This window comes from Condylostylus longicornis, unplaced genomic scaffold, assembly GCF_029603195.1.
Source record: "Condylostylus longicornis isolate FDR11 unplaced genomic scaffold, ASM2960319v2 ptg000018l, whole genome shotgun sequence".
NCBI lineage: Eukaryota > Metazoa > Arthropoda > Insecta > Diptera > Dolichopodidae > Condylostylus > Condylostylus longicornis.
This window is the reverse complement of record NW_026577987.1, coordinates 10125124-10138777: the sequence shown is the minus strand read 5'-3', so window position 1 is coordinate 10138777 and position 13654 is coordinate 10125124. Positions and strand designations below refer to the sequence as shown.

At 22.7% G+C, this 13654-nt stretch overlaps 1 protein-coding gene across 5 annotated transcripts in view; it reads right to left on the bottom strand.

The window, feature by feature from the left end:
- Positions 1 to 2961: 2961 nt before the first annotated feature.
- The window catches only part of LOC129606348 (GATA zinc finger domain-containing protein 13-like), a 54982-nt gene continuing 44289 nt past the window's right edge, over positions 2962 to 13654 (bottom strand). For all 5 annotated transcript variants that reach the window (XM_055516630.1, XM_055516631.1, XM_055516633.1 and 2 more), the window contains one exon: positions 2962 to 3087. In XM_055516630.1, coding sequence (XP_055372605.1) covers positions 3080 to 3087 — 8 coding nt within the window. In that variant the 3' untranslated portion in view covers positions 2962 to 3079. The remainder of the gene's footprint in view (positions 3088 to 13654) is intronic.

The following is a 13654-nucleotide window of genomic DNA, read 5'->3' as shown; positions in this document are numbered from 1 at the left end:
TCTTTCTTTAAATGTATAGAAATTGAATATAATATACAGGGTGATTCTAAAAGGTATACAACAATATAATATACTATTGGTTAGAGAATCGAAAATGGGTAAAACTTTTGCTCCGGACTGGCTGTCAAATCTTAAAGATTTCGGAGTTCCAGGGATTTTAACGAATTTCCATGAAATTTTTATTTGTCAAGTTTTTTTAATTACAACTTTGGTGCTGAAAAAGATAGGAACTTCAAACAAACAATTTCAGAAAGGCTTAGTAAAGGACTTAAAATAGAAATGCTGCTTGATTCTGTATTTTATGTACCTTTGGAATACCAAACATTCGAACTTTCGAAAAAACAAAGTTGACATTTTTAAGAACCGTTATCTTGATAACAAATCCGAATTTTAATGTTTTATTGAAATGTAACAAGTAATAATGAAATTGAAACGAAATTTTATACAAACTTTTAATTTTAAAAACAAAAATTGATTTTAAAAAATTTGAAATTTTTTTAAAAAAAAAATAGATTTTTGTATTACAAAAAAAGATCTAGTAATCAAAAAAATTTTTTTCGAAACTTTTCTTGGTAAAGAAAATTGATAGGTTTTTTATTTTTGCCAATTTTTGTAAGAAATGGGACCTATATGGTTTGAAATTTTTAAATGCATTTTTCTGAGATTGGGTGCAATTTAAAAATTTGAAAAAAATATTTTCGAAATGTAGACACCATTTGGCATCTGTTGTTATTAAAATTATCCACCTGGAGCGAATTTTTAAAGATATGCCATACAAATTTTGACATTTATTTTAATTGAAAATAAAAAATTTTTAATAGGAAAATTTACCTTTTTTAAACAAAATGGAGTTTGTACATAATAAGATATTAGCCTTATGAAGTTAATAAATAATTAATAAATAATTTGATGGGATTAATAAATTTTAAACTAATTTCTACAAAAACTTAAATTGATTATTGATGCAACTAAAGAGGTGTTCCAGTAAAGCAATTAGTTTAAAATATGCAATTTAATAGAAGTAGATTTCAAAGAAGAAAAACATAAATTTTTTTCAGAATTTCGTGAATTTCATAGAATTGAGTGTTTGTTTTTAGAAATCTGTAAAATTAAAACAAAAGAATATTAAATTGATAAAGAAATATTAAATTAAATTTAATTTTAGTTTCGTCAATATCAGGTTTGATTTAAATTGAATTTGTTGCTCACAATATTTGTGGTTGTTGTGCTATATCTTCTGTACCGTAAAAAAATTTTGAATGTTTGAGGACTTAAATTAAAGCTTAAACAGATAGTTGGTTTTAAACTGGATTTTTATTTATTCGTCTCACAATTTTCTCATTTTTATTTTTTTTAAATCAAAATAATCCCGAAAATTCTTGAATAATGTAAAACTTCTTTCCATTTTTTTTTTATTTTATGTGAAAATTTTCTCTACAACAGTTGCGTTTTTATAAATTTAAATATTGTATATACATATATACTTTTTTATTATCAAAATGAATTTATTGAGAAAATTCGATTTAAAAAATTGCTTGTTATATTTAATAGTGATAGATTCGCCCCACATCGGGCGCCAGTAAAAAATTTATATAATTCATTGAGATTAAATTACAATAATGAATTGTCGTGAATTCTTTTCGATCAACACAATTGCTCTTGAAATAGCTTCTACTTAATATTTTTGTAGGCGTTTGGATGGAACCTAAAATAATCTTTGAAAATTTCAATTTCGTGTCATACATAGTATAAGTAAATGAAATTCCTGTGCGATTTATTACGAGTATAAAAATTTAAAATGGAATGATTAGTTGTTAAATAACGTAAAGAAATTAGTCATTTAAAGTTACTAAAATAATTTTGATTGAAATTTTTTGTAATCCATATTAAACTAAATAATGTTGAAATTTTAAAGAAATGTTAATTTTTATATATTACAGCCCACCCTCGTCAAAAACTTTATATTGATTAGAATTCTCATTTAAAAGCCCAATTTTTCTTTAGAATCCATTAAGTATTAAATAAAAAAAAAAAATTTTTTTTTTAAAATTTAAGCACATGTATTTAGATACAATGTCATCTTAAGGGATTTATTTTTTCATTTTTCTTTTCGAAAATGAAAGAGAGAGAGGAAGAAAGAAAAAAATAATTGAAACTTCTAAGAAAATATCAAAACGATTATTCCAAGTAAATTTTAAATTACTATGGTAAACTTCCAATTTTATTTTAAATTTATTTTTAAATTTTTGATTGAACTTCTATAAAATATACAAAAAGAAATTCAAGGGCATAAGATTCTCATGTTTTATATAGAAGCATATATTTCCACTTTTAATACATATTTTTTGTGTATCAATGCCTATACCTTAAGATTTATTATCATACATTAAGTATAAAGATACTACTAAAGGTGCTCATGTTAACCTAGGTGGTATTTTTTATTCACGCACCAAAGAACATCAATAAGAATATTGCTTATGATGAAACGTTTTGTGACAAGTTTTTAAGGAAATCATTGAATATCAAACAGAATTATTTTATATTTATTTATTGGAAATTATGATTTTTAATTATAAAGTATATTTTATATTATAAAGTATAATATAAAATTTATTTAAATAGTAAAAATTTTGAGTCAATAATGAAGAAATTTTATGTATATTTTATCGCCATTACAGCAAAATTTTGTTATTACTGAAATATATACTGGAAGGGCTCCAGCTGTTCAACCATTTCTACAAAACCATGCATAGAACCGTATTGAAACAGCAGTGGAATATTGGTTTACGTCAAATACAACACGGTAAAATGCTTTAACAACTATACTATAACCAGTTTTCGGCTTCTCGAGGGTACTATAAAATATTTGTATTATGTGATATTTTATTAAAATCTCACTTAATTTCCAGATATTATAATTTTCAGGGAAAGCAACAAATATTAAAGAATTTGAAATTGAACTAAAAGTTGTTTAAAATTGTAAACAAAACTGTTGTTTTCAATTAAATTTACAATTCTACTTACCTATCTGAAGGTCAATTTGTGATAAATAACGCAAGAAATATTTGAATATTTTTGATTACTCACCTGAAATGAAAAAAAGAAAATTACTTTTTAGAAATTTAATTAAAGTTTAAAATTAATTTTATTGAATTTTTAAAAATATTTTCAATTTTAAAGAAAAACGAGAGAGAAACTCATCAAAAAACATAAGAAGCAAAATTTTAATTAATTGCTATGAATTGAACTAGGACAAAAATAGATGAATGTAATTTTACTTATATGTATGTATTTTGTTTTGAACGCATTTAATGATGAATTACATTCAAGAAAAAGTTTTTGATATCCAATTGAATATTTCAATTTTCAATTATACGCTGGGAAATCATACCGAAAATTTGCGAAAATAAAGTAGAAACTATTAAACAATTAAAAACAAATCATGTAAAATGCTTGGGTTACAACAAAATCCAAAGTTACTTTTAGCATAAACACAATAAATTTTACTAATACACAAACATTTTTTTATTAAAGTGCTTTATTGTAACTCGTATACTATAAGGTAGAATTTTCCTATGAATAACTATGTACAATACACAAATCTTGTATTTATTCTAAATATAAATATATACGCACATACAAATGTTTCACTTATTTAATATTTGAACAAGCACACGTAAATTCATTAAATAAAAATTATTTTCATTTCCGGTCAAATTGAATTCGCAGACATTTTGTCACAAGACTTCTAAATTATAAACATTGAAAAATTTTTTTAAAAATAATGTTCATATTAAACAAATTAAAAATATAAAATAAAATACAAAAAATTTGTTGTGGCCAGCATAAGACCGACCAAGAAGTAATTATACCGCTATTTCCTGAATATTATATACACAACAGTGAATTTTCTAAAGCAAAACTAAGGAAATAATTACAGGAAATTGTAAATATATATAATAAAGTTATAAAGTTAATTTGAACAGAGCACTCTTGATTTCCGAGTTGGAATCGTCTGGGGATAATTTTGGAGTGTTAAAGAAAATCGGATTGAAAAAAATCTTCCAGCTTCAAAGCTGTTAAGGGTACAACAATGTTTTGTTCAAAAGATTTTTTTTCAATTGGTATAGGCCTACACAACGGTATGACAATAGCCAGTGTGAGGCGAGTTGTAGTCGAGTTATAGTCGTATATAAAATTTTGGGTTTTGCAAAAACATTAATTAAACAAAAATACCGTACATTTTTGACATAATTAATACAGAATTCAAAAACTCTACAGAATTCAATACCATCCAAAGGTTAACTTTAAATAAAAACCATTAGGTAAATGAAATTTCAATAAAGTTCTGTTATTATAAAAGCTAAAAGTATAAATGAAAATCAATTTAACGAAAATTGATGACTCACAAACAACCAGATCGACATCTCGCTACAAATATTTTATTTACGTTCTTCAACTAAAAATGTACTTTTGTTAAAAATTTAAGATACACAACTTGATACGATCACAATGCCTCCTTTATTACATGCATTGCGATCAGTAAAAAATGATTTGAAGTCGTAAAGTGTAGCCCTGTAAGAATAACCCGTAATTAATTAAAATGTTACAAGAGGAAAGGTAAGACTGCGAAGACAAGTAAACATTTCAAAAATTTTATCACGTCCAAAAATCAATTTAGATTCTCCTATTTTTTTTCCCATTCTTGGTCTTGTATACATCTAGCTTTACGCAGAATAAGAAAAGGTGGAAAAAGTAATAAATTTTCTAAATTTCAACAATAAAAATTTTCCTGAGAGAAAAAAAAATATTTTTTTTTTCTATTTTTTTTTTTCTATTTTCTATTTCCTTTTAATACATGAAATCTTTTCAAAATGCTTTTATTGATTTTTAAGGAAAATTAAATTTTTATATGGCAAATAAAAAACAAAACAAATTTACACAATGCCCACCTTTTCCATTCTTCTAGAATTTGTGTAATTTGAAGCAAAAATTTTAAAATGATTTTAACCACTAATATAAGTACAATACGCTTAAATTATTTTAGAACAATACACGCTATTCTAACAATTCAAAAATAATTTTCAATTGAAAATAAATAAATGGTTTTTCTATTGATTTCTCTTGATTATTTCAAAAAACAAAAAAAAAGCTCTTATAGCAATTAATTAGGAAACCTGATTAACCAAAAAGTAAAAACCACATAAAATCAAATTCTTAATATTGAATTAATGTTATACAAAAGTATATAAATTAAAAAAATTTCATTAGAATCCTTTATTCTAAAAGACTTAAATAATTATTACAACGAAATTGTAACATTGAAAAAGCTATATAGGAATTGTAACCATTAAAATTGTAATTTCAAAAAGATATTTTTTTTATTTTGATTTTTTTTTGTATAGAAAGAAAGTACTCGTAATTAAACCAGAAATCATTGTTAAAAATTTTCAATGAGATTTTGGTTAATGTGATTCGCCATAATTACTTTTGATATTTTATGCGATGTAATTAATTCTCAAGTTGACTTACTTAATATTTTAGGGTTATTAATTGCGAACTGTAGCTGCAGATGTATATTTTTAGTTAATTAACTTATAAATTATAAATTGGAAATTGGAGTTATTAAAAGAATCTCATTAAAATTTTTAAAGTTAGGTACTTATTGAATTTTGAATTAATAACATAATAGAACAATAAAAACTATGTTTTTAGCTTAAAAATTTAGATTTCGGTATTTTAGAGTATTTTATAACCTTATTTTTAATAAATTAAAACCACTTATTACTTTAATGAAATATTCAGTTTAATTGTTTTTTTTAATGGAATAAAATATTAAATGCTATTTATAATATCGTGCTTACTAGCTATATAACTAATGACCTAAACAATATAGTTCTATAGTTCTGGCCCTGCCATGGTTAGTACACTAAACAAAGCAATGGTCCTATACATTCTCAGGCAATGTGATCCATTAAATTGCCAATTTTTCTAATTTATTTTATCAATCGTTGTTCATAATAAGTGATCATAATTGTTATCATCTACTAACTGAGTTATTCATCATTTGATTTTTATGATATTACATTACAGTATTAAAATAAGATGATAAGATGATAATAGAAATATCGTACATTATGTATGTTATAGGAATTTCAACTAAAAAGACCACACAAAACGTAAAAAACTTTGCATTTTTAAAAATATTTAATAACAAATTTACAATTTTCATAAAAAAGTCTAAAACAATATTAAATTTTTGTATATTTTAACGTTGTATTCCTGAAGTAAATTAAAATTTCAATAACCTTAAATAATATCACAAAATTTTTCTAACTCAGCAAAATAAAAGCTTCCTTTTTTCACTGCGGCATTGCATAGTTAAGAATTTTTCAAATTTTTGATATCTTTTTTTCTTCTAGCCCGTAAAATACATAAGTTTAAAATTTTAGCAACATTTAGAAACTCATAAAGAGTTTACTTTGTTAGAAGAAAATTTTTTTCTACCGCAACCCCCTTTTGAGATATTGTCATTCGTAATTTTTAATACAATTCAATTCCTGAAATTTCAATTTTCGGTGCTCTATATTTGCAAAATTGCCAGTTTTTAGGAAATTCAATTTAAGCAGAAATGTAACGGTAAATATTATGAAATTATAAAATATAATTATTTTACTCAACTCACTTACTGTACCGTTATATTAACGGGTTCACTCATAATCTTAACGCTTTTTCAATATTTTTTTGTTCCCTCATCCTAAATGTATGCAATATTTTTTTATGATTTTGTATATCAATGAAAGTAACTTAAAAAATTTGAAAACAGTATTTTTTTAAGAGAAAAGTGCTACTTTACAAACTATTGGTTGAACCCCACTTTACTTGAAAATATTCCTTTCCATAATGTTATATAGAATCGACTTTATTAATTTTCAATAATATTTTATGGATGAACTCATAAAATTTCATATTCCCTCTTTAATTTTTAAAAATAAAAATTGTCTAAAAATAAATAAGTGTGAAGGTGCTATAAAAATGCAATTTTTAAAAATTTAAATATTGAATTTTAAAAGTTCATTAACATAAAATTTTCAATCATATTTCTGCTATTTTTGGACCAGCATGTTTTTTTTTTTTCATTTTGTTTTTTTAACTTTTAATTTAATTTAAAGGCTGATAACTCTTGTAATTTTATAATTTAATTTTGAAACCCTTCATATCAATGAATTGCCCATATTATATTTTGTATATTCATTTATGCATATACGTATACGAGGCTGGTGAATGGTTAATGTTTTATAATAAACCGCAACTACCTATTTAATGTCTTTTAATAAGGTGTTGGTAATTAAAGTAATGAAAAAAATAATTAAACACCAAAAACGAAAAAAAAGCATAAAATTAATAATACGTTCACCACGAATTGTGGTATTTTTGGAAAAACACCACGAAAAAAAATCTCATTAAAAATCCCCTTCTTTTATTTCAAAATTAAAACCTTAGAAAGAAAAAATCATGTCAACTCATCAATCACATCGTTCATCAATGGCATTACAAAAAAAAAAAGATTTTTTTTTTAATTTTCAAATCTAATTATTGTTGGTTTTAATTTAGCGGTTTTCATTTTTCTTTTCTTTTTTTTTCTTTTCGTATATCTATATTACGTTACTTTTCATGCTTTATATTTAATTTTAGATAGAAAAACATTAAAACGAAATCCTTTAATATTAAATCTATAGCATGACGAAGAAAGAGCAAGAAACACTATGGTATTTTTTAATAAATATAGCATGAATATCATACAAGCACACATACATACATCAAAAATAGAAAAGCAAAACTGTCACTGTCAATGCACTATAATGGAATTCATGACGATTTCTTTTTTTTTTTTAGTTGGAAATCATTACCTATTAATCTAGAAGTTTGTTTAACGCATAGTAATTTAATATGTCTGGCAAAAAGAAATTGAAGAAGAGGGTGTTATACTATTCACAATTTTTATGTAATTATATATATACCAAATGTGTAGCACATGTAACACTTAGCTCAGTAAGATGTATACTTACACATTTACTCCTTATATAAATATTTATATTCGACATGTAAATGTCATGTTTTACATTAATTAAAGAAAACTAAATCAACAATTTTTGAATAAAATGCATGAATATACGAAAGAAACAAAATGAAAGTAACAATGCGATTAATTGAAAAAATTAAAAAAGAAACCACTAAGCTTCATTTGAATAAATAAAATTTGACACATTTATTGTAGGATTGATTAAATGAAACACATGAGGAAAATAAGAAAATCATGCTGAATTAAAAATTTTAAAATGCATAAATACGACAGAGTGAACAAATTCCGATTAATAAAGGAAAATGAAGAAGAGAATGAATATTTTTTAAGAATGAAAATAGCCCGAAGTAAATTAGTAATCACTTCTTAAAAAAATCACTTCTTATTGGTATTCTAGCAACAAATAAAAGTATCTGAGATCTGAAATATCTGAGCTTCTTTCTTTTTGAAATATTTACAATCGAAAGAAACTTTGAATTTCATAACTGCAAATTTCATAACTTATGTTTGTTTAAGACAAGTCCGGAGAGTTTATTTGGTTATCTAAGATGAATGTTGTGTTTTTAAAAACAAGAAAACAATCGTTAAGAACAACCGGTGTAATAAAATTTTATCTTCGATTTTGCTTTATAGTAAAACTATATGTTCTAGAAAAGATTTTCGTAATAAGCCAAAAAACATAACATTTATTTACGAACTACTGATTGCGTTATAGAAATGGAATTGAAAAAAATTTGAGAATATTGTGCTTTTCCGTCAAATATTAAATTTTAACTTAGATTGAATTTGGCAAAAATTTTGAATTTTTAGATTAGTTGTCCAACAATTTTAACAGTTATTTTGAAGAAGCACTTATTATGAATAAAACAGGACATTTTTCATAATTTTTTCAACAGGACTTTTTTGTTTATATTTTGGTTTTTGTACTTTTTCCCAATTTATTTTTTTTTATGAAAATTAAAATTCGCGATGTATGTAGATATATATATCTGTATACAGAATGCATTTTAGTAATTTTAACATTTTTTTTATTTCCCAGTTTTCTCATTAACAATCAAATTAAAAAAAAAAGTTTTTCCAATATTTTCAATTCAATTTTTGTGATTAACTGCCTTTGGCAATTTTAAAAAGTTTTTTTTTTTAAAATTAATTTGAATGTGAATTTTTGTAAATTAATTTGTACATTACGTCATATGCATCTATATACATAATGAAAGTACGTAAATAGGTAGCAGTTTTGTTTTGTTTTTTTGTGGGTATTAATTAATAATTTTATATTTATTTATTAAATAAATTTTTGTTAATTATGTTTTTTTTTTAATTTATTTTTTAAAATATGTAATCCTAATTAGGTTCAATGTTTTTTTTTATTTTTAATTTATAAAATATAATATTTTAAGTTTTAATCTATTCATGAATCTATGATTTATATACTGAAGTTAAAAATTAAAACAGAGTAAGTCGAAATTTTGCAAATTTGCAAATTTATTTTAAAATTGAATTTATATTACTTCTATCTTCATGTTATATTCTGTCAAATTTTTGATTAAGATCGTGTTTCGATTAATTTGAAAGTTACAGTTAAGGAAATAAAAAGTTACGATTTTTTTTTTAAATTAAATTCAACAATTCAAATTTAATTTGTTATGAACTAATAAACTGAAGAAACAAAATTTTGCAAAGGATTCTCTTACTACATAATAAAAGAAACCAAATTGAATGAGGTGAAATAAACACAAAGCGTTATTTTCGTTAAAGACTCATTTCTTTCCATATGAATATGGCGAATCAAAAAATTCTAATATAGTTTGTAATTTTTTTCCTTTAATAAAATTTACCATAGCGTTATAACTTTGTTTTTCCAGTTTCAATAGAACCAACCCAAGATTTATCTTTATCTTGAAATAATAATTGTTATATTAATTGTTTAATTATAAGTGAAATGCTAGTATTGAGCGACAGTTTATTGCAATATTGGAATATTTTCTACTTTCAAATTTTGCCGGTTGATTATAGATTTTGTGTTCACAATTGAGGGCATAGAACTTCATTGAGTAATTTGAACAAAATTTGACACATTTAAAAATTTTTGTTTAGTAGGATTTAAAATTATTCTCGTATAAGTAAATGAAAATTTTTGAACTTAAAATTGTAAAAAATAAGAAAAATTTCATTTATTTAAGAATAATATTCCATGATATTGAACAAAAATTTGTTTTTTTTTAATTGCAAAAAAGTTACATCATTAAACCAATAAAATAAATCAATGTGGAATCATTTGTAATTACTTTAATTTTAATAAATTACAATAAATTTTTTTTTTATTTTTGCATTCTTCTTTATTTCACATAAAATAATTTATTCAATTAATTTGAATTTTATTATTATAATTTTATATATTTATTTTTATTTGATTTTTAACTAAGTAAATGTATGATGGCTATATAACGCTATATACTTATATAAAATGAAATTGCGGTTTCACATTGTTGTTGACATTTAATAAATTTTTAATTACCATTATCCTCCTCCGTCAAATTGAATTTAAATTATATAGAATTAATTTTTTTTTTTGTTTTGGTATTTTCTATTTGCTTTTCTATAATATTTTAATGTTTAATATAGAACATTATTAAATTACAATTTATTGTTATGTATATGTAAGTATGTTTACATATATATAACTTCTATAAACTATAATTTGTATACTATGTTTAGATGTGTGATTTTAACAAAAATTTCAAAATGTATTTTATTTAATTTATTATTATTATATAAATAAAATATATTAGATGTGAGTAACAAAAATTTTTAATAAATATTCAAATATTAAAGATAGGAAATTTTAATTAATCAAAATTATTGATTGTCTTAATTTTATTTTTAAGTTTTATTTAAATATGCAACAGTATAAACAAAGAGATATTGGTAGTTAATTTTTTTGGTAAGTTAATTACGTTAATTACACGAGCTAAATTATACATATAAAATAGATAGACATAAGTTTGTATACATAAATAATATTTTATATTCTAGAAACTTCAAGCAAGTCTGGTTAATTAGTGTTTTTCACAGATTCTTATTTCTTTAAAAATAACATTAAAGATATTTGCCGTCATCGTTATTGAAGAAAATCAAATTTAGAGATTTGTCATGGAAAAGAATGCAGTTTTCCATCAATTAGCTAATAGTATAAAATCTTGTATACGTATATCTGATTTATATAAAATCATCAGCTTATATACCTATAATCATAACATAAAAACAAATAGGGAAGGAGTAAAAATCAATATCGAAATCCTATACAAAATTCAAAAGAATATTCTATAAAATTTTAAGGCAATCTACATATACTTAAGAATTATAAATAAAATATCTTGAAGTTGTAGGTAATAAAAAATACATAATTTGTCTGGAATAATAAAGTTGAAAAATTTTTTGTACAATAAAATATTTGTATATAGGCACTCTTATAACACAATGAGTTTCTACGAGTATAACAATCACATTAAAACTCTTAAAATTCTCCAAAAAAAAAAAGAAATATTCTAAAATTACCGAACCATCTTTATATATCCTATACTATTTTACTATTTTAAACTTAAGCGGTTTTAACGTTATAGGCAAAAGCAGACATGAATTTTCATTTCGTGTCCTCGGTATTAAAAATTTAAATAAATTGGCAATAAATTCTTTTTTTTTCTCTTGTATTTTTTTCCAATTTTAATAACCTTTTCATGTTCATATATAAGTAGAAATTGGAGTGAAAAATGATTATATAGTACACTCTTAAATTTATTATGATGGTTGCTATTTTATTTAGTTGTTACTTAATGCCCTTTTTAACATAAACTATGTCTTTATGTACGTATGTATATTTGTATGTGTTCCATAAACTGCCTAAAATGACAAGTAACAATTCATAAAATATGAACCCCTTTCTTAAAATATGGCTATGTAGAAAATTTTAGTACTCGAAAAAGGATACTTTGTTATAAATACCAAATATATATATATATACATTTTTTTTTTTGTTCCCCTATTTTGAACTTCATTCCAATGCCATGAGTACAAATTTTTTGTATATAAAAATTATTTACAGCACCATAACGAATAACAAAAATAATTTTCAGATGAAAAACATTTCATTTATGTGCTTGTTTTTTTTTTTTGTTTTAATTTTTTTTCTATTTTCTTAAAAAAAAATTCCATTTTTTAACAAGAAATAACAGAATAACCCAAACAACATATTTCATTTTTTATTTTCCTTTTATTTTATTTTTTCAACTTAAAAAGTTTCAAGTGATATTTTGCGTCCTGTTTTTTCCATTTTTTATTTTTACTTTTTATTATTTCAAAATGGTTTTGTTTTTTTCTTTTTTTTTAATTTTGACATTCGTTACAATTAAAAATCACCATCTAAAATATCCAAAATCTCTTACCCATAGTACTTTTTCTCTTCTTCTCTATATTCGAATATTAACTTTTAAAAATTCTAATCCTTTTTTTTTCGAAAATTGCTGTACATACATATTTAATGTGTATGTGTATTTGAAGTTGTTATACCACTAATACTTTTCATATACTCGTTAGTTAAAATGAGATGAAGGAATTTAAAAGTTTTTGCATTAAAAATTGCAAAAAAAAGGATTTTAGTTAATCAGTTTAACTATAAACAAAAATTTTATGCTATAATCAAATTTATAAAAATTTGAATCAATGAATATAAGTACAAAAATCGGCAATTTCAGAAAATTACACTGTTGAGCTAATAGAGCTAGGGTATTGGAATGAAACTGAAATTAAATTGTTTATGTTGAAATTTTTCAAAATTCGTCAATAAACTCTGTAATTGGACATTATACCTAATATTAAAAAATATTTATTTATTAAATAAATCTATGATAATAACGATTTGAATACCTTAAAAATCGATTGGAATACGTAATTTGAATGCCTTAGAATTAACTGCCGCAACTAAGCCAAATTTATTCAACATTTCGTAATAGAATTTTGTTAAAAATTTGTTTAGATCAATCGCGAACAATGAACTAGAGAAAAAAACAAGATTATTGCAAATTATTAACTAAAAAATAATCGAAACTTATCTCCGGCAAAAGAAGTATTACAAATGAACAGCAAATTCTGACAATACATTTCAAAAAAATTCTATTTAATCCGGTTTAGATGCATACTTCATGGCTTTTATGTAACATAAAAAATGTATAATGTTTTAATAATAAATCGTTATCCTGCCAAATAAACAAAAAGCAAATAGAAAAATTTGACAAATAAAAATGTTAGTCTTAACGTGTAAATCGTCCTTTATTTTCCCTATTTTCATTTATTTTCATTACTTACATAAATAAAACTTGAAATTATTGCAAATTTTTCTTATTTTTATTTTTCTAATGGTCATTTTATAGAAAACTTTTATAATTTTTGCTTTCATTGTTTTCAATTCTTGATTTTTTCTTTTTTTTTTGTATTTTTTTAAATTTTATTTTTTTTAACAATATACAAGGATATAGAAAAAAAAAATATTTTGTTTTTCATACTAAAAAATGTGTA